Genomic DNA, 25,912 nt, shown 5'->3' on the forward strand with positions numbered 1-25,912 from the left:
TGAAACTCTTAATGACATTTCTTGTGTCTGGTTGTGCCAACAAGAATAACTCACAAAATGAGACTATAAATCTAAGATGTTATAATTTTTCCAAGAATAATCTGATTATTTGGCTTCAGAAATTTAATGAGGGGTATAGCCTATCCTTCATCTTTAGCATAGTCAAATAATTTCTACAATCAGTCTAAATTCAACTGTTAATGGTTATGGTCGCACTCACACAATCTGTTTTTCAAAATGAGAAAATCACTGACCCTGAACCCTCACCATGACTTGATGACTTGGGTGTATGACTTAATAAGTGACTTGATGTGGCTTGATAGGTGCGCTTGTGCTCAGTGCCACTGGCAAGAGCCTAGAAATCTAGACGCGCCCTAGCTCGTCAGGCTAACGGGTATCATTACTGTAGGTCACTTCAATTTCCCCTACACATTTAAGTACTTTTGTCAGTTCGACTAGACGAGCATAGATTACATGGAAACGTATACAAGCTTGGTCTTGTATAAAACGTTGTGTGGTGATGATGATTGATTTTCAGTGATAATAAATAATGGCAATTCTGTGATAATGAATGATTGACTGAGGAGGACTTTCTTTCCTCAAGCCATCCGCACCCTGAATACATAGAGCACTCTAAATACATTACATGGACTTGCCACACTGCATTTTTTTACCCCCTTCTCTCAATCTATTTATTAAATTATTTTAAATCTTTCTTCTTTATACTTATAGTTAGGGATACCTCCACAGGAAAGTTGAGCAGCTAAATGCCATTTCACTACATGTTTTACAAAGTATCTCTATGTATGTGACCAATAAAATCAACTAATCTGATTGACTTTTGATTAGAAAAAAATGTTTTTTGTGTAAGGGTTACTCCAGAGTGCATATACACATTTAGAACTGGTCATATCTGATGCCTATGTAAAAGAATACCGTAGTTATGTACAGACTAAACTTGAACATGAAAATAGCATATTCAGAAGCCCCAGATTTAAACCTATGAATTTACCTTGACCCACTACGTATATAACAGTACACAATTAGTATTTTATTTGGATGTCCCTAACATTTACATAAAACTTTGAATGTTTACTGTTGCAATTTGTTCATGGTCAAATCAGATTGACTGATCTAGTATTGACATGTGGGCACAACAAGTTTGTCATATTTCATTCAAGTGACTGGCTTTTAGACTGTCACATTCTTTATTCATGCTTTTAACTTCACTGCCCGAAAGTAGGAACACTTGCATTTTTACTTTCAATTTTTAGTAACCTAAACATGAGAGAATCTTTTAAAAAATAAATATGAAAAGATTGTTTTTTATAGTGTCATTATACACCTTTATTGACAGTAACAACAAAACAGACATGAAAACAAATGGAATATTTTTAAAAAGACATTTCTAGAAAAAAATATTTTACAAGAGTGTAGTCACACAACAAGATATTGAATTGCCAGGTCTGCTACAGTCCTTGAAGTTTGCTGTGAAGACAACAAATGCAAGCATTTACAAATGATTGTCAACAGAAATCAGCATTAAACAGATCTGAGTGGCAGAACTAACGCAAACATTTATTTTATACCTGTCCTCAGCTGTTCGATTAGAGGGGTAGTACACCTTAAATGTGAAGCCACTTCTGGGAAATGATCCCTAAAATAGCAAAACATGCAAATTAATGAATAAATCACTGACACTTTTTGTAGATGTTATGGATTAAATATATGAAATAGACAACAATGCCAGATTTTTCTACTGAAACCTTGTAAAAGTTAATAATAAGAGCGTAGTATTGAGATCTCCATTTTCTTCACAGAAATGACATACCGGATTAATACAGAGACAGTCTGTGTTGGTGATGTTGAAGGGGTCATATTTGTCAGCAAAGACAACGACATCTGGAACAGGGTAAACCCGCAGCGCATAGTCATACGACCAGTATACTGGGCTGACATACAACGGCAAAGGACTCAGATGACCTTGGCACAAGATGGTCTTCACAAACTGCAATTTATCAATCACAAAAAAAGAAACATTAAATGGTTAATAAATGAACATCCCTAATATGAACAGGGCTAAGGAAAGCATTCAATGTTGTGTGCACATGAAATCACTCTAAAGGTTCAGACAGGATTACTCACATGGTTTGGGATATCCAGATTGCCACTTGGCAGGCGCACGCAATTCCTGCACATTTTGTTTACCAAGTCTTCTCTGATCACTACGATCTCCTGGCTACAGTACTGGATTCTGGAGAAGGAAAACAGATTTGGTAAGTCTAACAAACCAGGTATATGGTATTATTATTATTAATATAACCTTTATATAACCAGGTAAGTCTTGTTGAGATTTTCAAGAGAGACCTGGTCAAGATAGTTTAATGATAGTTTAATATAACAAACACAAAAGAGGCAAACTCAAGTGCATTCCAGTGGAAATAAAAGTGCCATTAATTAAAACATTTGCAAGTATGGATGGACTCATGTTCTATGGCTTTAACATAACCTTTAAAGTCTTTTAAGGAAATTAGACACTGTAGTTTCAGAGTTTTCTGTAGGTCATTCCAAGTAGAAGGTGCAGCTAACATGAAAGCCTTTTTGAACAATGTTTCCGGGCTTGAGGTACATTCAATAAAATAGTGTTCTGAGACCTTAAGCCATAAGTACTCTGTTTAAAAGAAAGAAATGTGGATATGTAACATGAGAGCCTGCCTATAATGGCCGTATATATGAAGATATAAAGGTGAGTAAGCCGGCGATTTGACAGAGAGGGCAAATTCACTTTTGAGTAAATTGTACAGTGATGAGTGAGGGGTTTGCAATTTAAAATGAACCTTAAAGCTCCATGATACACAGCATCCAACATCTGAAAACACTGTGATGTGGCATTCATGTACAACAGATTACCATAATCAATAATAGGGAGAAATGTGGCATCGACTAGCTGCCTTCTGGCAGAAAAAGTAAAACAAGACTTGATATTATATGAATTATATGTCCGATGCAAAGAAATCTGCAGTGAACCTCCAAACAGAGCATGTTTAGAGTTGTTGTTGTGTCCTATAATCTAGAACACTAGAAAAGACTGTGTCGTGCACATGTAACATGCATCTGCCCAGGCCTAAACCTGCAAATTGCAGCACCTCAGACTGAGAGGTTGGTGTAATAGATAGATAGATAGATAGATAGATAGATAGATATAAATACTTTATTGATCCCTAGGGGAAATTCAAGGTCACAGTAGCATACAGACAACATACACACACACATTTACTAACAGCAGAAAAAGTAATTAAAAGTATATAATATTAAAAAAAACACAACTAAGCAGGACTGTAGAAGATAAAGAATATACTTATATACTAAAATACAAATTATACTAAATAAAACTTAATCTAAATCAATTCTAAAAAACAGTATCCACATTAATCAATCAGGTGCGCTTGCAATGACTGAAGCAGGGACTGAGCCTGTGGTCCTCTGTGCATAAGGTAAGGTAAGGTGCTCTTTGTGAATGAGTGTCATGGTGATGGTGCAAATGAGTAAGTCAAACGAGTAAGTCAAACAGTGCAACAGTGCAAGAAGTCTATATATCTATGTATAAATAACTATATTAAGAAAGGTAACTATATTAAGAAAGGTATCAATAGCAAGGAGGCTAAAACCAATGGGTGGTAGCGTCTGTCACCAACCTGTCTCTTAAGGCGCTGGGAGGGAGATTTACATACTGCACAGCTACCGGACTGATCCAGCTGGCTACACACTGCACAACTACCGGGTCATACCAGCTGGCTATCGTTACACACACCACAGCATAGACTAGTAGACTCCATAATGCCATACTGATGTACTACTTGTGTGTACGACTTACTACTTTTCAGTCAAGATCAGTATGCGAGCAGTGTACAGTATGCCATTTCGGCATCAGCCTGAGAAACTGTAATATCAAAACTGAGACATCTGACATATCATTAATGTCTAAAATGACCATGGAAAGATGATGTTCTACCTGCATGGATTGGTGGTGAACACTGAGAACGGCACTCGCTGTCTGAACTCCTCTGTGATGTGTTCCGCCAGTGGAGGCCTATGAGTATTTATTGTTCAGACACATTCACCAAATGTTACAAAACAATCCAACCATTCACACCACTCGGACTGTTTATCAAAATACTCTAATATGAACAGTCAATGGAACTAAAATCTCATTCCAGATATTCTCAAACATGTTATATGACACTCAAGGCCCTATCCGAGACATGTAACTGGAGAAAATGGATGTAGCACTCTTACCTAGGCAGGATTGCACTGGGACCAGGGTCTTCAGGCCCAGGGACAAACACAAAGCGACTACTGCAGTTTCATAGGATAAAAAGTCTGTTAGAAGGTTCTTGATTCCAATATGCTTAGAAAACAAGATGGCTTGGAGACTTGTGTATCTTAACATACAGCCAAACAAGAGCAAGATACACATTTAGTTTGTGAACATCTACATGAATTTCCCCCAGGGGATCAATAAAGTATCTATCTATCTATCTATCTACATGACTTCTCAACAGGACAACAAAAACATTCAAGGGCTGTACACATACCTGTTATGGATGTTTGGATATTCACAGATCACATCAGCAAGAGCTTTCAATGATTCTATAAGGACAAAAGAAATCGAAAACTAAAACATCTTAAAAAAAACAAAACAGAGGTGCCAGTGCTATGCATTTCATATCAAGATAATTTTGAAAACACACCTTTCAGTGATTTGATTTGGTTTCTTCCATATGGTGCAGAGGAGAAGTTGCCACAGAAGATGAAGCAGGTGGGAGGCATAGCTGAATATCCTACAAAGGCCAAACAGACACTGTTCATTACGTTGAAAACAATCAGCCAGAAATTAATAGCAATTTTAAACAAAAGTTTTGTTTTGCCTTTACTCAGATAGGACACTGAAGAGTGACATGCATGTTGTTTACCATGCGTGTGGTTTATCAAAGTAGGAAAAAATCACAATACCTGAAAACATAGTGTGAATCTTCTCCAGGACCTCTACATTGTCCAACCACAGGTCAGACACAATGACAAACATGGCATCTTCATTCTCTTCCTCCAGCTGTTTCAGCTTGGCAGAGGTTTTGACTGAGGTGGTGGAGGGGCCTCCAAAAAAGTTCATGTTTCCATAATAAGCTCTGTAGAACGAGTTGAGAATAAACAGTAATAATCAGTATAAACATTTAACATGCATTTATCAAACATTCATCAGTACTAGCCAAAAACGGTAAAGGCACCAAGAAATGGCATGTGAAATGTGTTTGTCTGATTACCTTGTTGTGGAGGAGGGTTCAGTCGGTGGAAATCCAAAAGCATTTACATGGAAAACTGAATCCTCATACCATCCTATATAATAAGTACATTTAAGGGCAATTAAGAACAGTAACTACTCATTGAACTGTGACTGCTTTAAGAAAAAATATGTTTTGGGAGCAAGAATTGCGATGCGATGTAGTGACAATTCATTTCTAACACATACTGGGTGGAAATTCATCTTAAGAAAGTTGAATAGCATAATATACACTTTACCTTCAGCAAGAACGAAGCAGGACTCTGTGTAAAGACCACTGTGGAACTGGTAAGGAGAGGGTTAAGGTACTCAACGACAATGGCAGGAAACTGGGGGGTATTCCAAGTATGTGGTTTAGAGACAAACCTGGATAAGTTAACTCAGAGTAAGTGGTAGGTAAACCCCCTACAACAAGAGCCCTATGGCATTGCTTTGTCAGGAGAATGAAGCCATACAGCTCTTCTATTAGGAGGTTTACCTCTTACTGAGTTAACTTACCCAGATTTGTCACTAAACCACATACTTGGAATACCCCCCTGGCTATGCAAAACGTAAACACATGTCCTACAAAACTACTGCTGAATGCCAAAGGATATTGCCTTCGATATGTCCAGCTGTACTGTGCCACTTGGATCTTCAAGATAATATTTGCCCTGATGATGAAAAATAAAGATAAACATGAGGAGGTCATGGAATCAGTGTCAAAAACAACAACAAAAAGACTAACTTTGCTTTACCTCTTTCAGTTGTGTTACCATGCCCAAGACAATGACTTCTCCCAGCTTAGACGTGCTTCCCAAGAGTGCTTCCACCGTTTTCAGCTATAGATCAAGTAAGACTTAATTACTTAAAGAACTTTAGAGTTTAATGTGTTATTTCATAACATCTTTGTTATGTTTGTTGAGGTGCCATTGTTTCTGCTAAATTATGCCAAATGTTCCATGATGGTCACATTACCTGGAACTTATTTCTGCCCTCCTCAGGAGCTGAGCCGATCACAGGAGGAGTGAAAAGTTCATGCCTGTGAGTGCGCTATGGAAATAACACAACTATTTCAGAAAAAAAGTAACATTATGCTGAACAACAACAACAAAAACAACAACAAAAACAGAATGTTTCCTACATGAGAAAGGCCCCACTAATGCTTTGCTTTGCCAAATGACTTAGTGTAAAAACAAAAATTTACAGAATGAATATATCAGACTGCACTGTATACTGCATACCATGATATTAAAACCCCAATGCTTTCTGATTCAATGCATGGTATAATTTCTGACTTATAGACTTTTAAAAAGGGAAGGTTGGTTGAGGCGCCAGACCTGCTGTAGGATGGTATAGCGTTCCCTGAAAAGCTCAGCTTTGTCCCTGGCCACACCACAGAGGCTGGGTGATGGATGTGTGGTCATGCTGAGACTGTTAACAGAACCAGAATCATACAGTAGCATTAGAGATTAGCATCCAACTGAATGCATGGTCACATGCACATCATAAGGAAAATGGTCATGCGTATGATCTGTGTGAACTTACGGTACAAATTTCTTCCTCTCTGAACTGTAAATATATCTTGGAACATCGAAGGCTCCAATGATGTTGAAAACATTATCTCTACAAACACAACAGCAAAATGAATCACTTTCAAAACAAAAATAAACACTGCCGATGTAGTGACAGGCTGTGTTGTCTGTATGTAAACTTACATAGTTTCATCACATGACTGACTGCAGTCTTGCACAGCTGTCTCCACGACAGACAGTTCAATCATGCTAGAAGATACTGGCAAAGGATTAAATTGTCCATTCATTAAAAATGAGCCATTAGACACAACAATAGACTGTAATGTTACCAGTAGTGCTAACAGCAGTTTTTCATAATCTAAACCAGTATGTGTCCTTACATGGCTGTTTTTCCACAGCATCCAGTATGCGTTCAATGACATCATTCAGATCAGTCTCACTCACAGATTCCAATACTTCCAATAAATACTTGCTGGCTTCCCTGTGAACGCACATCATAGTTGTCAATACCTGATCCCAGCAGGGCTGTACACACTCAATCCTAATTCACAGGATTAACACAGGTTTAATAAGCCTATTAAACAGCATTTCAACACGTATGTGTGGCATTTTCCTTGTCTACACAGAATGACCATGAACTTGGGGTGCTCATGGTTGTTTTAAGGAAAGAGTGATCATGTTGACAACACATTTCCAATAAAAACAACTCAGGAAAAGTCTTCTGCCTGCATTTTGTATCCTTGAGCGTAACGTTGTCAATCCAAAACATTGTTCTTAATACACTGACTGTCCATCTGGCTATATTAGCGGTGCTAACCATTTTTGACAGTGACCTGGTGAGCACAGAGCTAACAACAACTACAGCGTGCGGCATATCTTGGAACAGTATTTGTCTTCAGAGAGAACATGATTGTGGTATCATTAAAACAGCATTTATTTGATACATTTTTTTACATACGGTCGCAGCATTAATCCCCGCATCTTGAACCCCGAAGAAACTTTGGTCTTCACTTTCCGTACATCCATTTTCAGCTTTAACTGTTGGCGCTAAATTTCAACTTCCGCTTCTGTGTTCAGGTTTCCGACAAGAATACAAAGATATTTTGTCAGGGTGGCGACCATGCACTCGACCACTAGGCAAATAATTTAGCATAAATGACATGCGAGGCATGATCTTTTAGTTTGAGCTGCTGAACTATTTTAAGTCCCTTGTAAAAGTATCTGCTATTAAGGAAGGTGTTGCGACAGCAAAAATTACACTATGCTGAATAGGCCTATGCTTAAAATGGCAAGATTGGCTACTTCTTCAGTAGCATTTTTAACTGAGAACACTCTATCTAAAGTAGGCCTATAGCAGGACACGATAACAAACACGTCTCTACCTTTTTGTCATGTTACTTTAACAGGTGAAATAATGGATAAACCAGAGTGATAGGAAACGAAGTAAAAATAACAACCAAACAGCCATTGTACATAACAAGACTAGTGTATCTCAGTGGATGTGAAATATCTTTGTTGACAGTGTTTTCTGTTTTGACCAAAATGAGGGTTGGATCTTTTTCAAAATAACAGTTTTCATATAACCGGAAGCATTCCTTTTAAGTCTTTAAAGCCACTAGTTATTTTTCTTAAGCACATTAAAATATAAATGATATAAATCCATCTTGTAAAGAGGTGCTACAGGGGAGATATTAGCGTAGAGCGAATACAAAGTTTCGCACGTTCAGACTTTTCCCCCACTTCCCTGCCTTGGTAGGCTTGGCTCCGCCTATCTACAATCTTTGGTAAATCACCCTCCTCTCCTCCTCTTATTTGTTTCGACCTGTCAAATCGTTCGCTGCATTTGATGACTGAAAACAAATTCTTATTCATGGGATATAACAGAATTATAATTTGAAATTTAGCTTATGGAGCCGCAAAGTGAATATCGTGAGGAACTCGTGGCCCGTGAAAGAAGTGGACACACAACTGTTGTAGAGGGCAATTTCCTCTACGTTTGGGGGGGATACGTGGTGAGTGTACTGGGTAGTGGTTTGTTATGATTGTGGTTAAGTCTAGCTGTATCAACACCCTTTGTGAATTGAAGGCTGAATTAAATACAAATCTAAGTGAAGGTCTCTGCTCTGTGATCTTTTATTTTCTTTATTCTTTAGTCAATTGCTGAACATGAAATCTTCCTCCCAAACGATGAGATCTGGTTATATGACTTGGACAGTGGTGTTTGGTAAGAGGTTGTCTCAGAAAAGTATTTTATACGAACTCATAGCATATATACAAATATTTACCTAAAATACAGTATTTGCTTACATTGAAATTTTTATGATGAGTTTGCTTATTTGACATGTTCAATAATAAAATTGCATTAATTATAATTCTAGTCTAAAAGAATGATTCGCAACGTAGCATATGCCTTCACGTCCCAGTGTTTTTAACACACATACTTTTATGTATAGGGAAATTGCCTCCATGGCTGGAGAGATCCCACCATCCATGTCAGGCATGTGTGGATGCTCACTCAGTGGCGAAATGTTCATATTTGGAGGTTGTGGTGATCATGGCCAGACAAATGAGGTTAGTTGACAAATATTTACTCTTCTACCATTTAATGATTCATATCATCTTCAAGTTCCAAGAGATCATACTGAAAATGGTCCTTGTTATCATGTGTGTTTTATAGCTTTACTCTGTAAACCTCTTGGATAAAAAATACACATGGAGGAAGAGGAAACATGAAACGGGGTCAGTGCCATCGCCCCGAGATAAACTGTCCTGTTGGGTTCATCAAGACAGGTAAGACAATTACAACCTTTTTGTTTTTTCCATTAACTCGGAATGTGTTGCAAAAGCCTATTCTTTCTACAGCAGTTCTTTCCCATTGACCTGCAATTGAACAGTCCAGGTGTTGTGTTAGTTCAAAGAATAGCAATCATTCCAACGCATTCAAAAATTCCAAGAGACCAAGGGTTGAATAACTGTGACTTACAACTTTGCTTTTCTTATGAGCACTTTGCTTGCTTAAATAACGAGGGACTTTAAAATGTCCTTTAGTGCCATGTTCTAGAACTAGTTTTCATTTTGTCAGTATTTGCTGTTGTTTATGCTAGTTCCTTTACATTGACATGTTTTTCAGGACAATCTACTTTGGTGGTTATGGTCACAAACTCCTTAGTGAGCTCACCAACTCCAGAAACTTTATTGTAGATGAGGCATCATGGGTGAGCTCAAATCATTTAATCTATGACATTTAACACTTAAAGAAAAGTGTCAATGCTATCAGTGACATTTACATCTATTTCAGATGGAGGATGTATTTTGGGGATGGAATAATGAAGTTCATGTGTTTGATCCACGAACAAACAGCTGGAGTCAACCACGCACCTTTGTAAGATTTTATTTTTCATATTGTACATTATTTGATGTACAAAGAAAAAAACACACATTTAAAAAATTACATGAATAAATACAAAAGAAATTAGAAAATAATCTAGCATGTTTCTTGAGGTGTTGGAAAGGAGGTTTTCCTAATGTACATAATGTGCAACTATATCTTACCTGCTGACAACCAATACTGTACCATATATCTATCTATCTATCTATCTATCTATCTAATATTGAGCATATAAATACTTAGTTGTAGATATGTTAAATACATCTATATCATGTGATGTATAACTTACCTTTTTATTGACCAACCCTTATTTTTGTACTTTGCTGCAAGTTAGTGTGATCATATTTTTTTCTCATACAAAGGGTCATCTTCCTGCTCCAAGAGCAGCCCATGCGAGTGCTATTCTGGGAAACAGGGGATACATCTGTGGAGGCAGAGTCATGGTCAGTGGTCACTTCTGTAAACAATATACAGGTGTCCTTTCAGTAAATACATACAACCATGTAATAACGTGATTAGTACTGTACATTTTGAAGGAGGTTGACCCCCCCCCCCCCACCACCACCCTTTTATCTTTTGCAGGAGACTCGAACAAGTGATGTCTTCTGCCTAGATCTGAAATCCTGGACATGGTCTGAAATGTAAGGTTGACATCATTTCATTTAATGGCTCAGTTGATAACCCCTGTCAGTAAATATGCAATTTGAAGATTTGGATATTATTGATTGTACATTATGTAATTTATATGCACTCTTGTCTCTTCATATCTTGGTAATGATAAGCTCCCTTTGTATGTTGTAATTGTTTGCATCATAATTGATTACAGTTTTTTGGATCTAGTCTAATTGCACACCAGAATAACCCTGTTTGACACTGGGTTCTTTAAATTCAGACCCTGGTAATCTAAAAAGATTAAGGGTCTGGCCACGAATAATGAAAATGGCCCAACGCGAGGGGCGGGACCAAGCATGCATTTGAAAATCTCACAGCACACAATTGGATAACACTATGACCAATGTTTACTGACTGATTCCGGACTTCAACACAATTGGATAACACTACGACCAATGTTATTAACTGATTTGTTGCAGCGCTGTCGTCATCTGTTTAGCTCGCCTCATGGCCTGCCTATATCAGATACACTGATGTGATTGGCTCCTCGCAATGCAAGGGGAAAAAGTAATGTGCATCATTATTCATTGGCAAATTGTGCTTTCGCGAGAACTCTGGATTTCCAGGGTATTGACAAAGGCCAACAGGCCAAAACATTGGTGTCAATAAACTAGAAGAAAGAGATAGAGTGTGCGGTGACCAAGTTTTTTATAACCTCTGTCAGTGACCCATAGTTGACTAAATTACGAGTATTGCAATACCCAAGTGTTCACATTAGGGGAAATGGTACACATTAGGGGAATGGATACTGGTATAAATAACAGCTACTGTGTGCTTGCAATACAAGAGTAATGAGTAACTAATACACCATTCAAATCATTTCCAGCACTCCTATCTCTGCTCTTCCTGTGGGGCGCTCATGGCATACCCTCACAGCCATATCAGACACATCACTGTTCCTTTTTGGGGGACTAAGTGATGACTGCAAACCCATGAGTAAGTAAAAGGCCATTGTCCATTAAACATCTTTAGTTTATGTTACCATACCATACCAAATGCAATATTTGTAAATATGATGTAAATCTATGTATTGAATTTACATGGGAATAGGTGATGGCTGGGTGTTTGACGTTGAGACGAAAAAATGGAAGGAACTGGATCACCCTTACAAGGACAAGCCAAGGTAGTTCCATACAAGTGTACAACCTTTATTATCTACACATGGCTTTGTTGTCATACAAGTATAAACTTGATATGGTCAATTCTGCCTCATGGTCTCTCCATTGAACTTTTTAATTTATTTATGTCAGGCTATGGCATACTGCATGCTTGGGCAGGGACTCTGACGTCGTTGTATTTGGAGGAAGTCGTGACTACATCCTTCTTGTTGACACTGTGGGTATCCAAGCCATCTTCGCAATAATTTCCTGTTCAGACTTGTGTAAACATACTTTATAGGGAACAATTAACGTTTTAATGGCACTTTATTGAAATAGCATGTTAGACACATTGAAAGCAGCTAGAAATGTGTCATATCACAAATCAAAAATAGAAATGAATACTACAGTTGCAATATTACAATGATGACACATTGCACAGTAGGCTATTATGAAGACTGATATTTTTGTGTCAGTCATCAATGAATAATATGTATTTCTTTACTCAGGGCCATTGCAATGATGCATTAATTTTCCAAACCCAGCCCTATCCCCTTCTAAGGTAATGTATTTAATATAATTCATATGGCGGTACACTGAATGATGAAGTGATACTTCTGATCACTGAATTTGTCTGCCTCTTTTTAACACTAACTAAAATTAGGGGGAAATCTTATTCAGTACACTCAGTAGGCCTACTAATAGTATCCAGTCCTTACAACTGCAGTGATGACTTAAGTTTAGTGCTGTGGAGTTCCACTTCAGTAATCACTAGGTTACTCTCAGCATACTGTATGTGATAGGGCCTATGTAGGCCTGTAGGCTATAAACAATTATTGTGTGATCTTTTGAAATTGTCACTCCCTATTCTGTTTTTAGGTTATGTGAAGACTTCATTGCTGGAAAGTCTACAGTGTTTCAGAAAGAACTTCCCTGTTTGCCAAGAAAACTGAGGGGGGCTGTAGAAAAACGGACTTCTTTTTTTAGACCAGCAAGTAAATTACCAGATCAGATGTGAGCTTTACCTCAGGCACCTCCTTTTCAGCTAAATGTGTGTACAGACGAGACCATGTCCGTCACACTAATCAACTCGGAGACTAGTCTCCTCAAGTACTGCTCTGAAACCTATATCCTCAAAAGATGCACATATCATATGAGTTGTGTATGGTTTCAGCATTTTAAAATGTTTACTATTTATTTTATACATTCTACTTTTAGCTGAATAAGTGATCAAGGGTATTTCATGAAGGACCCTTTATTTCATATCATGTCCAAAATGATTATACATTGGAATAAATAACTTTTATTTTTGTGGAATGTGTTTGTGGAATGTGTTGATGTTACCATAGTTACCTGAAAGCGTGTTGGTAATGTTCCCATGGCTACCACAACTTTTGTTTATGCTAGTAGCTTGCTAACATCGCTTTAACCTAAGTTAGATACTTACGCTGGTGCTGAAATAGTTGCTAGATACAGACACAAACGTAAACATATAACAAACAGTTACCAAATGAGCGTAGAGTTGGATATTATTCGGGTTTTATGAATTCAATCTCGTTTGTTGCATCCTAGGCCTGCGCAAACCACCGCTTATTTACGTTAACAGTTGACGTTAAAGTTAGAACTAGCTAGTTTCCACTGTAACAGCTAGAATTAGATTAACGTTACCGTTACCATAATGGAATTTGGCTCGAAACTTCAAGAGATGGATCTGACATCAGACGAAATAAGCCGTCTGAGCAAAGCTTTGAAGGATGAAACTTTTCGGAAAATGTTACACGAATATGCAGAAGAAATTTCAAATCCAGAAAACAAGAACAAATACGAGGAGGAAATAAAGCTTTTGGAAAAGGAAAGGGGCATGGACGTCCAGTTCCTCCATCCGAAGCCTTTTCGTGTACTGAAAACCAGTGACGGTAAGCAGAAGTGCTTCATCAATATCTGTTCAAATGAGTTAATCAGAACCGCAGAGTGCAAAGCCGTCGCCGAAGATGGCAGAAAAGGTCTGAACTGGTCACTTCCATACAGTCTGACACCAGGAAGGTTAGATGTGGATTCGAATGGAAACAAGCACATGATATACGACGTCGTTTTTCATCCTGACACTCTCCACATGGCAAGTAAAAATGATAGATTCATGGAACTTGTCGACAGTACTGCAATGGACGGGATACAAAACTCGTTCAAGGTCAAGCTGGATAGGAAGAACACGAAAATTCTGAAGACAAAATACAAAGGTGCACCCCATGCAGCTGTGATAAGGCAGCCAACACCTGGACAACAAACAACACAAAAAGTTACGGACAAAAATGATCCCTTCGCATTCCCTTACCCGTATGACAAGGGCGAGACATTGTCAACAATGAACAACGATACAACGAGCTTGTCTGGTGGGCAGTCAACACACACGAAACCTGCTAAAACCATACAAACTTGCGGTTCAGAGGAGCAACCCATAGAACCAGAGAAGCATCCTACAGAACCGCATTACACTATAAAATACAGGTCAGTTGTTGATTTACAAGACTACAGGTGCTCCAGAGACTCTGCACCCAGCCCACGCCCCAGAGAAATAGAGATTACCATTGATCTGCCTTTGCTCAAGTCTGCGGCGGATGCTGACCTGGAGGTGACAGAAAAAGAGATTTTTTTAAAATCCAGTAAGCCTGCATACCTTCTAAAGCTTAACTTGTCCTACCCTGTGGATGAAAAGAAAGGACTGGCCAGGTTCAACAAAAAAAAGAAACAGCTGGTTGTCACCTTGCCAGTTCTTCCTCTTAAGGAATCTCCTTTGAGTTCAGAGAGCCTGGAATTTCTTGCTGTTGGTGATGGTGAAAGGGAACTGAATGGGCCAATCACTGAGGAGCCAGAGGAAATAACTTCAACTGGAGATAACCTGCAGACAGACAAACACATGTGTATTAAAACCGATACTGAAAAGTCTGGTTTAAATGTTCAGTGTGGGGAGTCTACTGTGGACAGTGCACTCTTGTCAGACTGCAGTGGGCTGCCAAAGCCAAGATTGATTGAGAAGGAACGGCATATATCTTCCTCAGATGTCAAAGAGGATACTCCACAGTCAACTGACCTTACCAGTGCTGAATCTTTCACTGATTACACTGAAGAGGAGTCTGTACAGGAACCTAGAATCAGAGAGGTGGAGGTCAGTAGTTCACCATTTCATTTCCGAAAGTAGCCATATTTGTCTTTCATGTGAATGTCTTTTTTACTGATGTTGTAACAATGCTTTGCAGGTGGACACATCCATAGATGCTACAGCAAGCTCATTAATAGATGACACACTGGAAGAGATCTCTGACAGTCTCCTTGCTCAAGGTGAAACACAGGATACAGACAAGTCCATCCTGGAAGATGAGGAACGAGAGGACTCAGGTTCACAGGTGAACACTAGTGTGATGCCTCAGCAGCTGTCTGACATCGACAACTCTGTGGCCCCACATCACCATGTGAATGACAGTCCATCGCAGGACAAAGTCCAGAGCACACGCGAAGACATGTCTGAGCCGCCTTGTTTTGTGTCTGACATACGCAGTGACGGTAACAAGAATGAAACGGTAAGTCATGTACAGGCCAAAAAAGCTGTGCGGTTCAGCGAAAGAGTGTCTGTGGCTGTGGAACGTGACGAGGATGACTTGCCTGAAGAGCAGAGCTTCACTGGCACTAAACACATCAAGCAGCCTAGAGTAGTTCTGCGCGAGATGAACTCCGAGGACGGGACCGAGGTCGTCATCAGCGATCACACAACGTCCTCTGCTTTCGTGTTCCAGAACTCCCTTCTTTACGAGCTCGACTGAAATACTGAGCGACACTTGAATTAATATAGTGAGCCTACAGGGAGTTTGAACTTTTACTTCTGAGTTGTCTCACAAGATTCATAAATGTACCATATAAAAGTGAGAGGAAATTAAGTCATTCTATAACATGATTATGGAAAGATTTCCTTTTTGTCTGATAGCCTACAAGAACTGATTTTGTCAACTTGCAAAAACAACCTGTGATGTGTAGGCTATAATTTTCAGCTTCTTCAGAAGTTCAAGTTACACTTTAAATTAGCATTACTTCTTCAAAGTTTGTTTGACAATTGTATCATCCTGTTAGTTCATTTTCATATGTTGTGATTCTGTGGCTGTGCAATTCCATCCATATCCAATACAAAGAGCTACATGATAACACAGTGTATTCTCAGGCAAAGGGAATAATGTTTTGTATTTATTTGAAATTCAATAATCATTCAAGCTTGTAAATCATTACAATACGTAAAAAAAGTGTTCGCATTACACTCAAGTATGCTAATGGAGTGCTTTATTCCAACGTGCAAGTGCACCCAACAAGGATAAACAAACAAACAAACAAACAAACAAACAAACAAACAAACAAACGAAATGACAGCACACATACAACATACATAGAGCGTTCAACCACCAATCGCCACTTCTGCCTCCAAAGTCTGACCTCTTAAATACTGGCACATGAGTTGTGAACAAACCAGCATTCTGTCCGGAACCAGCGTTAAAATCACAGCATCGAGACACCCTTCTATGAGTATATCCAAACAGGTTGAGATCCCCACACTGGCTAGCTGCCAAAAAAGGTCCAGCTGACTCAACCATTTTGTTATATATAGATAACACACACACACACGAAAACATCATCTGACCCCTCGCTGCACACAGTTGTCGAGAAACTCGCAGTAACACATGAGTGAGCAGAAGTGGCGCTGCACGGGCGCCTCTGTGCCACCCATGTCGTCCACGAGGACCACTGTGTGGGAGACCAGGTGGAGGTTCATACTGACTGAGGTCTGGATGAAGGAGTCCAGGCAGGCGCGGCCGCAGTCACACACCTTGGCGGCGTCCAGCTCGGGGCACAGGTGAAACGGGATGCTCTGAGGTCCATAAGGGATTCTGTGAAATGAAAACAAGGTGTTTAAAACAAAGACGACACACTGTTTTGCTGCAAATAAAAGCCACAACAGATTCAGTGCAGAGGCGAAAAAACAGAAAGGCCCGACCTGTCTGCCCTAAGTTATGTTATTGATTAATGTACAACTGAGCACCATCTCCACAGGGTCATGCTCTGTGGTCTCTTTCTAAGTCATCAACATTTTGAAACTAACATTACATTCATATTTTAACGACAGAGGTCACACTGTTGTCATGGGGCTTGGGTAGATTTTGTGAGGTGGAAGATTAACTAAACATCCTTGACATCAAGATTGGTCAAAAGTGACAACTTTATGTTAACCAAGCGCCTGTGTCCTTACCGGAGATTGACAACAGCCCTGGAAGCTAATTCCTGCAGTGTGAGAGGGAACTTGAGCTGAATGGTGTGGTCAAAGGGATTGGGCTGTGTGAACGGGTTGCCGAACAGGTCCAGGTTGTCCAACGAGAGCTTCCGGAAGTCGCTGGGCAGGTGCGCCAGTTGGTTGTGCGCGGCGGAGAGGTAGCGTAGCTTGGACAGCTGCCCGATGCGGGCGGGCAGGCTCGTCAGTTTGTTGTCGTCCAGCTTGAGGTTGACCAGCTCCCGCAGCTGGCAGAACTGGGCCGGCAGGGCCTGCAGGCGGTTTTGGCTGAGGTCCAGATGCTGGAGGGTGCACTGGAGGCTGGAGAGGCACAGGGCGGGGCTGAAGGCCTCCAGGTGGTTGTTGTGGAGCACCAGCTCGGCAAGCAAGCTCAGGTCGCCGATGGTGGCGGGCAGCTTCTTGATGTGGTTGTGGCTAAGGTCCAGCTTGCGGAGCAGCTTGAGGGAGAGCATGCGCATGTCCACACGGGACAGTTTGCAGTAGGAGACCTGCAGGTGCTCCAGGGAGTATGGGAAGTTGGAGGTCAGTGGGTAGTCCTTCTTGGAGACGACGACCAGCTTCTTCTTGGGCTTCTCCACATCGCGAGCGCGGACCGGCGTCAGGGTGGAGAGAGGCATGCTGTCTGCATCATTTCCTCTGTGAGCCAGGCGCGCAGCAGAGAGGAAGTTCTTGAGACTGTTGGCATCAGCCTGGACAATGTCACAACGAGCTTGCTTAAGGGCTTTGCACATAAGTAAAGGACTGTTATTGCATAACAAAAGGTAGAAAAACAGAGAACTAAAGGTGCGCTATTTCCAGCTTCTACAATGCAGTAATCTGTTATCATTATCATTATCAGTAATCAAACTTTCACAGTACAGTTTTCCTTTCTATGTCAACATCAAAATAAGCTTTCCAATCTGCAAGCATGATTGCTGTTTAATGAGAAACTGGAAAAAGTATGGCCTATTTAAAATGGAATATAATCAACCTAACTTAGTTCATCTAACTCCCTTTGTTTTCAGTGCATAGCATAAGAAAACTCCAGGGTTGCAAATGGCCTTGTGTCTGATGGTAATAACAACAGAAAAAAAAAACTGTGCCCTTCAAACAATTAATTAGTCCAACACATTTGTCTGGCAATAACAACACAGCAATTATGGCAAATGACACAGGGATTACCTTCACCGCTTCTGTGTCGACACACCCTTTTATAAACTACAGTCTCTCTCTTTAGAACTACAGATGCTGGGGCACAACATAAAAAATGTCAGGAGCTATCGTCTGACGGGGCCTAACCACATGTGCAGGAACTGGGGGAAAGGTCAGCCGAGCTCAGCCGCCACTCCAGCGCTCACCCAGGGAAACAATGACTATGCCATCACCGATTCCATTGTCTAAATGCACCACTGCTTGCATCTTATTCTTTTTGCAGGACCTGTTGTTACATGCCTCGTATGGGAAAACAAGCCCCTTAAAAACATGCAGAAGTGGCAGCAAAAGTGTAATCATAACAGAAGGGGGCGGTTGTCACCTGGCTTGCTATGCCCTTGTTTACAGGACAATCTACAGGTAACAAAAGTAATGACAAGAAAGTCATTGCGCAACTGGTGTCTACTGAAACTACAGCTGAATGAAGCTTGCCATAACATATCCTCTACTCACTATGAGGAACTATCATGCCTTGACGTAAATTATGATGGCATGGTGGCATAGTGAGTCACAGTGTGTGTGTGTCTGCCTTTGTTGCATGTTGTCAAACTATTCATATCTCTTCTTTGATCTTCCTTTGATGGTAACAAAGGAAGCTATATGTATCGTTAGAGAAGTGTGGATGGTAAATACCTTACCTTGCTTAAACAGATGTCCACAGCAGGCTCCTTAAGTCTTACAGTAGCTTTACCTTCGTCCATGAACATTGTGAAGAACTTCTCAATGTTTTCCTTCAGCTATTGGACCCAGAGGAGCATGGACAAGTTTAACAGGAAGAAGATTGTCAGGAATTCGATGAGGCACGATTTGCCTGACTTAAATACTCCAAAATAAAATCTGTATGTTTTCACCAGCTGCCAAACAGTGATCTAGCTACTGTGGTCTCTCATAATTACAGAACCATGTTTTGGGGGAATCTGTGAATTGTCATGCAACTTCATTAGCAGGCATAGCTTTTACATTTCAAAAACAAGGGCATTCAAAGTCACAATTGAAACAATACATTTCGAGATAGCAAAATTAGACTAACCTACTGTAAAATATTCCCCTCTTGTTTAAAAAAGCACACAAACACACATACAGGGCCCAGACCAAAATACCTTTCCCACAAAAACTGAAGGCTAAATGGAGCAAAGTCTGGATCACAAGTAGACACCTACCCACCTTATACTTTGAGCCAGCTCTGTCTTTTGCAGTACAGATCAACAAATAGATGCTACTCCGCTGCGTTGTTTTGTCCACGTGTCTCCCAATAGACAGCACTGCTCTGGCTCCTTTGCCTCGACCTTTCATCCCATATGTAGGAAGCATCCGATTGATCACTTCAACATCGCACTGAAGCTTCATCGTGGGCCCAATGTTTGGCGTCACGTCTCCCAAAAGTTCCACCTGCTATGTCAACGTGCACCTGCTACGTCAATGCCGTGTTCGGGTAAATACTGCCAATGCGCATCCCATTTCAGAAAAAAACAAAAACCACAAACCATGATGTATTAAGGTTGCGAAAGATTCCAAAGAGTTCCTCTCTCTTTGAGTATTTCGTAGTCATTAGTATTGTCACACGTGGAAAGCCCTTCATAATATAGTATATTAAGGATTGCCAATCAATCCCAATATGTAATTTCTACGTCAAGTTGTCAGCTAACATTAACTCGCTATTCAACCATAGGCATATTCAACAACAAGCATCAACTAGCTCGATAAGTGTGGCCATGCATAACAACGTTTTGATATCAGCTAGATACATTGGCTTGGTAGCTGCTAAGCGCCATAGACAATTATCTTACTCATATCACAAGAAAATCAAAATCATGCTAGCAATTACTACATTTAAAAACAACAAAACTTTATGCAAAGTATAACTTACCTGACTAGAAGCTAGCTAGCTAATGGTACCTTTAGCTAGCGAGCTTGCTGGCTAGTTGGCGAACTTGTGTCTGAACTTAACATCCTCGACGGGAAACATCACAGATTTGCTAGTTGATGCATTTTTATCTCACCAGTTTAAATGAGAGTCCGTGTCATTTTTACAATTCCAAAACATTACTGAGATTGCTGTCAATGTCAACACTAGCCCCTTGTTACTTTGGTGGGAACGACCACTCCGCGCCTGTGATAAGACAACGCATGCGCAGTGAAGACGCATTCGCCCCGCTCTGTTTTGAAGATAATCGGGTCGCATCCGGTCGCATTGATGCAGTCCTTGCGCTGGTCTTTAGTTGGAAGCTAGCATGTATTTCCCCCGCCCACAAAAAAAGGAGAAATTCATGCTCTTTACATTTGATTTGTCTAAAAAGCCCGTAGCAATTCACAAAGGGATACTTGAAGGCCTGACCAACAACATAGGCTACTAATTAAAATGTATGTTTTGACCTATGAATGTCTACAGTGTGTGCATTACGGAGGCCAGGAGGTGTCATTGCAAGATATTTTTTTTTAACTAATTTACCAAAATGTACTAAATTGTGCGCACGTTTTACTAAATCGTTCATTTTACACAAATTACACACAACTTACTAAAATGAACACAATATTTAGATGTGCATACAAGGATACAAGAATACAAGGAAGTTTATTGTCACATGCATATAGTTACTGGATGTAAGAAATGCAGTGAAATTATGTCTGGTGTCAGCCTATTTGTGCATTTATGATGTGTGAAAAAGTGCAGAAAGGCTAGGCAATCAAGGACATGGGTAGATAGATGGAGGAGAAATCAAAAATAATTAAATAAAAAAGTTCTATGGAGATGTGCAAAAGTTGGAGAAAGTCAGATATGTGTGTGTGTGTGTGTGTGTGTGTGTGCGTGTTTTGACATGTGATGAAATAAGAAAATAAATAAAAGTAAAGTAAAAGTGCTAAAAGTCATGTAGTGTGTGTGTGTGTGGGGGGGGGCTCATGAGTGCACAATTTAGTAAAACGTGCGCAGGATTTAGTAAAATGAGCCCACAATTTAGTGAAATTAGAGCATGTTTTCTGGATACACCAACAAATATCTTGCAATGACCCCTTGAGGGTTCCGTAATACATGCTCTCATCAACAAGGGCACTACAAAGAATTCTACTCTGTAGGAGTGTTGTGCAAAATTGATATCCTGAGCCTTGTTGTCCCTTTCTTTTTTTATGTCTGGTGCATAGAATGTAGATCATCGTTCTTTGCCATGAGAGACTAGATTGTGGTCTTTCATCACCGTTTAAAATGGCTTAACCTGGCTAACACCAGACAGCTTCTCAGATCTTTATTGAGATAGAGAGTGGGTTTGGGAACCCTTCATTCACTTCCAATTTGTAAAGGGTGTAGTCAGAAATTAAATTAAACTTAAACTACATTAAAGGAGAATTCCGGTGTGATATTGACCTAAAGTGTATTGAAACATGATACCGAGTGTGAACGTATGTCTCATAGCCCATCTCGGCTTGTCCCCTGCACTCCAAAATCTTGCACTAGTTAGCCGATGCTACCAACAGCTTTTTCAATAGTGGTGCTTCGGCATCGGGCTAGCCATGCAAATAAATCACTGTTTTACACCCATTTACGAGGCTCAATGTATCTCCACACCTCATTGGTAGACTTCCGAGGGCCCTGACATTTAAAACGAGACATTTAGAACTTTGAAAAAGCACTGGTAGTTTACTTACAAGACGATTTATACAGACAGTATCTTCACGAAGTTTAGCGTTTGCAGCCATCTTGAATTTAGTCACGATAAGTCGAGCAACGAGTAAGAATGAACAGGTATGATAAAGGATCAGATTCCAAAAATAATTCAGTGGAAATGCATGGATTCCAGTTGCTGCTACTGGAAGAAACTGGAATCCATGCATTTCCACTGAATTATTTTTGGAATGGGCTATGAGACATACGTTCACACTCGGTATCATGTTTCAATACACTTTAGGTCAATATCACACCGGAATTCTCCTTTAAACTCTTACCCAGTCTTTTTGGAAGTAACACATCTTTCCTATAAACAAAGGTTTTGAATAGAGCTGTTTTCTCAGTTCCAAAGAGCCATATTGTATAACACATGATATCAGCTCAGCTATTGGTTGCATTGAACAGCACTGCTACCCATACTTCTCTGTCTATGTCTTTATGTAAAGCCCGCTCCATGCTGGACAAGTGGTTGTGATTGGTTCCTGTGTTTTTGGTGATTCGGATTATGGTGATTATCTTCAATGGGATAACAGGGAGTTTGGATGTCGCTTGTTGCTGTCTGTGTCCAGATGCAGGCCAGAAGGTATTGTGCTCATATGATAATAATAATCTATCCATGCTGATAGCTAATTAGTAAAAGCTGTTAGCGCTTAGTTCTCATGGCTAGTGGCCTTTTTTCTGTCATTTTCTCATTTCACATGATTGTGTATACTTCATCATATCCTGAGAACACTCGTCTGCCTAATCGAGTAAGTTTACTTGCCAAAATCTGACATATCTCCTGTAATGCAACTTACACTGATCTATGCCTCGTCCTTTGCCATTTTAATGAAAGTTCTGTAACCTAACCATGGTCATGCATTAAGAAGTACATCACAGTATACCCACTACAGCTAACTAGACTACACCACTGCTTCTCTTGTTCACTGTTGCATGCGTGAGTTGCACAATGGTAAATGTAGCCAACATCATGTGAATTTGACTGCAGTTTAGTTGCACTTCTTCTGTCAACCACTTGGTGGTAGAAAAGGTCTGTAAGGGCCAGCCATATATCGGGAAGGAAAAAACGTCTATATTGTCAAAGATGTCCTGACATTCTCTTAATATGTATGACTTCAGTGAAAGGTGTGTGTGTGTGTGTGTGTGTGTGTGTGTGTGTGTGTGTGTGTGTGTGTGTGTGTGTGTGTGGTTCATGCCTGGTTCTTTGTTTTGTTCTTTGTGTTTGGTGGGTTTACCTTTTCTTCCCATGCTTAAATTACTACCTTCCCTGTTGTACATCTAAGAGGCAGAAGATTTAAGGATAAATCTCACTTTTCATTCAATGGAATCTCATAATTGTCTTAAAAAACCAAGGAAATAATAAGATCTTTGTTGTTTTTCTTGTTATATAGGTACCTTCATTAGCTGTACACTACATTGCATTCATTAACAAATTAGCTACATTGTACAGGCCTTGAAGAAAACAAGGTGAGTCGCGGTGAAGAATATATGTATGACATGCGCTGATTTGTTATTCTGGCTTGAAGTGTACTTCAAAGTTTTGACATGTTGAGGGTAATACATGCAGCCTAAAGTAGGCTATCTCACCGTGAGTGTCTGCAGTGGAAGCAATCTTTATACACCAGAAAAGATACTCACCAAAACAGATGGGTAATCGTGTATGGCAGAGTCTAGAGTGAGCAAGTCTTTATGTCCTCCATGCATTCAGATGTCTGATTAACACAGCTTCCAAATGAAGTCGGTCTCACTCAATGTGATTAGGCATGTCAAGAAATACTCCACAATATGGAGAATAAAGTGGAATAATCTCCTTCTCTGTGGCCAATGCTACGACCAGCTTTTGTGTAAAACGGCCCCATGATATCCCCTTTGATTTGGTCATAATAAACTAAGATAATAGGTGCTAATGCTGTGGGAGACAGGCTGAGTTGTGTGAAATAAACTATGATGTGCCCGAGATTCTTGTCTGAGCCTCCAGAACCACTCCGAAGTCCATTAGTCCTCTGATTACACATCTGAATGGAGTGCCTCTGCGCCCGGCAATTCATTTGGAAAAGAGCAGCGGAACATCCACAGATGTGCGACGGGTTTGTATGTATCCTCCCAAGTTCACAAGAGTTTTCGGGGGTTCAGGCAGGCGCCTGTGACTGTGCCTAACTGCATATTATAAAGCAGCTGTAGCCAGCCCCTTTTTGTCTAATGTATGCTTGAGCTATCCACTTTTAATAGAAACTTTAAGAATTTATGCTTGCAATATGGTGGGAAACACATGAAACTAACATGATTTCTGCACATGCAGTATCTGTTTCCTACGGCACAACAATATTTCTGTGACACCAACCAGCACAATTTCAGTGTAATATTCATAAAGTAATTAAAATAAGGCAATGTTGCCTCATTACTCAATAGGCATGTATTATTGCAGCAGACTGAGCATGATATTGAATTTTAGATTTATAGTCTCTCAACACAGTGAATATTTTTCTATAAATTTCAAAGCAAACCCTGGTAGGAGATATGCAATCAGTCAAAGCCCACTCTTTTGATCAACACCTCCGAAGTGCGCAAAGATATTTATTCTAGGCCATGAAAAATTTGACGAAATAACATTTCATCTCCTCTGGACCTGAAAGAGACTGGAAACAAATATTAAACATTGTGGGCTAGAGGGTGTTACAGAAGACTATTTAATCTGTCAGCACCTTTGTGAACTGGATTCCCCTTGTCTGCCCAGCTTAGTTAAGAGTAGTGCTCTCTGGATAGGGAAACACCTCTCTTTAAAAGCAGATGTCTGACAAACTAAGGCACTCTAGGCCTCAAAGCTGGACAGATGAAACTGTACGATAGCTCAGAGCACTCTGACAGCCAAGGTCTACCACTGTGCCCTTTGCCCTAAAAGAGCACTGTCCTCTATACTGGTTTAGGGGTGTTCTCAAAGCTTGCTTGCCCGAAAATCATTTCACAGCTATACACAGAGTGATATTTTAGAACAAACATATGTTCACACTGATTTTTGTTGTTGCTGCAGTAGCTCGTTTTGAGAATACCTGCAAGTTGAAACTAACTTCGATATGTGAAGAGTTGGATAGCTGTCAGTGGAATTTTATCATAGCTGTGACCAGGGAGTGGAATGAGCTTCTGGAAATATTCCATGAAATGACTGAAATGGTAGTACTGAAAGAGCCCAAAGGGCTTGTCAAATTTCAGGGCTGGTCCTGCAGTAGCATCATCGTAAATCTAAGTGCAGATGAAATCCTGTTGTTTTTTTAAAAGTATATTTTTTGGGTCTTTTTTGCTTTTATGTTTGATAGGATAGTGAGAGACTGACAGGAAGTGAGTGGGAGAGAGAGAGAAGAGGTGGGATCGGGAAATGACCCTGGTTGGACTTGAACCTGCGGGCACTTGGACCCCGAATTTGGTACGGTTGCTGTAGCCCTTTAGCCTAGAAATCTAGACGCACCCTAGCGGCAGCAAATTACATTTGCTGCCAGGGCTGCTAGCAACTCTCCGTTGGCTTGTGAGCTCGAAAAATTAAACTTCTATCAGGCCAATCAAATCGTGTATAGAGTCGTTAGGTGGGCTTAACACAATGATTGATGGCAGAGTTGCAACGGTTTGGCTTGAATTCCCTGCTACTTGAAGACAAATAACATGGATGTTGCTGTTGGCGAACAGTGTGACACGAGTTAAGCTTTTATTAAGTTGGCAAAAGTTTGAACTAGCCAACTATC

At 40.0% G+C, this 25,912-nt stretch overlaps 4 protein-coding genes across 5 annotated transcripts; 2 read left to right on the top strand and 2 right to left on the bottom strand.

Moving 5' to 3' along the window:
* Positions 1 to 1,339: 1,339 nt before the first annotated feature.
* On the bottom strand, positions 1,340 to 8,317 carry pole2 (polymerase (DNA directed), epsilon 2). 2 transcript variants are annotated; one of them, XM_048227925.1, is made up of 20 exons: positions 8,235 to 8,317; positions 7,811 to 7,919; positions 7,233 to 7,333; positions 7,036 to 7,111; positions 6,866 to 6,943; positions 6,658 to 6,751; positions 6,296 to 6,370; positions 6,076 to 6,159; positions 5,935 to 5,991; positions 5,578 to 5,626; positions 5,322 to 5,394; positions 5,014 to 5,186; positions 4,752 to 4,841; positions 4,596 to 4,650; positions 4,297 to 4,356; positions 4,013 to 4,090; positions 2,146 to 2,254; positions 1,832 to 2,008; positions 1,590 to 1,657; positions 1,340 to 1,488 (listed from the first exon to the last, which is right to left on the bottom strand). In XM_048227925.1, the coding sequence occupies exons 2-20, from the start codon at positions 7,876 to 7,878 to the stop codon at positions 1,470 to 1,472; spliced, it is 1,584 nt and encodes a 527-aa protein (XP_048083882.1). In that variant the 5' UTR covers positions 7,879 to 7,919; positions 8,235 to 8,317; the 3' UTR covers positions 1,340 to 1,469. The 2 variants fall into 2 exon arrangements, with proteins under 2 accessions (XP_048083882.1, XP_048083883.1); XM_048227926.1 differs by having other exon boundaries at positions 7,811 to 8,273.
* A 335-nt stretch (positions 8,318 to 8,652) lies between these two features.
* LOC125284135 (kelch domain-containing protein 1) lies at positions 8,653 to 13,326 on the top strand. The gene is made up of 13 exons (XM_048227919.1): positions 8,653 to 8,864; positions 9,006 to 9,076; positions 9,306 to 9,423; positions 9,530 to 9,642; positions 9,983 to 10,067; positions 10,151 to 10,234; positions 10,603 to 10,683; positions 10,823 to 10,881; positions 11,739 to 11,848; positions 11,963 to 12,035; positions 12,163 to 12,247; positions 12,519 to 12,571; positions 12,889 to 13,326. The coding sequence occupies exons 1-13, from the start codon at positions 8,760 to 8,762 to the stop codon at positions 13,025 to 13,027; spliced, it is 1,176 nt and encodes a 391-aa protein (XP_048083876.1). The 5' UTR covers positions 8,653 to 8,759; the 3' UTR covers positions 13,028 to 13,326.
* A 35-nt stretch (positions 13,327 to 13,361) lies between these two features.
* Positions 13,362 to 15,991, top strand: dnaaf2 (dynein axonemal assembly factor 2). The gene is made up of 2 exons (XM_048227917.1): positions 13,362 to 15,172; positions 15,264 to 15,991. The coding sequence occupies exons 1-2, from the start codon at positions 13,688 to 13,690 to the stop codon at positions 15,822 to 15,824; spliced, it is 2,046 nt and encodes a 681-aa protein (XP_048083874.1). The 5' UTR covers positions 13,362 to 13,687; the 3' UTR covers positions 15,825 to 15,991.
* A 235-nt stretch (positions 15,992 to 16,226) lies between these two features.
* lrr1 (leucine rich repeat protein 1) lies at positions 16,227 to 20,684 on the bottom strand. The gene is made up of 5 exons (XM_048227918.1): positions 20,391 to 20,684; positions 19,688 to 19,962; positions 19,162 to 19,260; positions 17,294 to 18,021; positions 16,227 to 16,934 (listed from the first exon to the last, which is right to left on the bottom strand). The coding sequence occupies exons 2-5, from the start codon at positions 19,868 to 19,870 to the stop codon at positions 16,679 to 16,681; spliced, it is 1,266 nt and encodes a 421-aa protein (XP_048083875.1). The 5' UTR covers positions 19,871 to 19,962; positions 20,391 to 20,684; the 3' UTR covers positions 16,227 to 16,678.
* Positions 20,685 to 25,912: the final 5,228 nt, after the last annotated feature.

The sequence above is a fragment of the Alosa alosa genome, chromosome 19 (genome assembly GCF_017589495.1).
Source record: "Alosa alosa isolate M-15738 ecotype Scorff River chromosome 19, AALO_Geno_1.1, whole genome shotgun sequence".
NCBI lineage: Eukaryota > Metazoa > Chordata > Actinopteri > Clupeiformes > Clupeidae > Alosa > Alosa alosa.

Coding starts and splice junctions, on each gene's coding strand:
- pole2 (XM_048227925.1), bottom strand. CDS start 7,878: ATGGATGTACGGAAAGTGAAGACCAAAGTTTCTTCGGGGTTCAAGATG. Junction 6,944..7,035: donor CAGTCATGTGATGAAACTAT/GTAAGTTTACAT, acceptor TTGTGTTTGTAG/AGATAATGTTTTCAACATCA. Junction 4,357..4,595: donor TATCCAAACATCCATAACAG/GTATGTGTACAG, acceptor ATGAAACTGCAG/TAGTCGCTTTGTGTTTGTCC.
- LOC125284135 (XM_048227919.1), top strand. CDS start 8,760: ATGGAGCCGCAAAGTGAATATCGTGAGGAACTCGTGGCCCGTGAAAGA. Junction 9,077..9,305: donor GACTTGGACAGTGGTGTTTG/GTAAGAGGTTGT, acceptor TTTTATGTATAG/GGAAATTGCCTCCATGGCTG. Junction 12,248..12,518: donor ACATCCTTCTTGTTGACACT/GTGGGTATCCAA, acceptor TTCTTTACTCAG/GGCCATTGCAATGATGCATT.
- dnaaf2 (XM_048227917.1), top strand. CDS start 13,688: ATGGAATTTGGCTCGAAACTTCAAGAGATGGATCTGACATCAGACGAA. Junction 15,173..15,263: donor CTAGAATCAGAGAGGTGGAG/GTCAGTAGTTCA, acceptor AATGCTTTGCAG/GTGGACACATCCATAGATGC.
- lrr1 (XM_048227918.1), bottom strand. CDS start 19,870: ATGAAGCTTCAGTGCGATGTTGAAGTGATCAATCGGATGCTTCCTACA. Junction 19,261..19,687: donor GAGCTGGCTCAAAGTATAAG/GTGGGTAGGTGT, acceptor TGGGTCCAATAG/CTGAAGGAAAACATTGAGAA. Junction 16,935..17,293: donor AGGGCTGTTGTCAATCTCCG/GTAAGGACACAG, acceptor TTCATTTCACAG/AATCCCTTATGGACCTCAGA.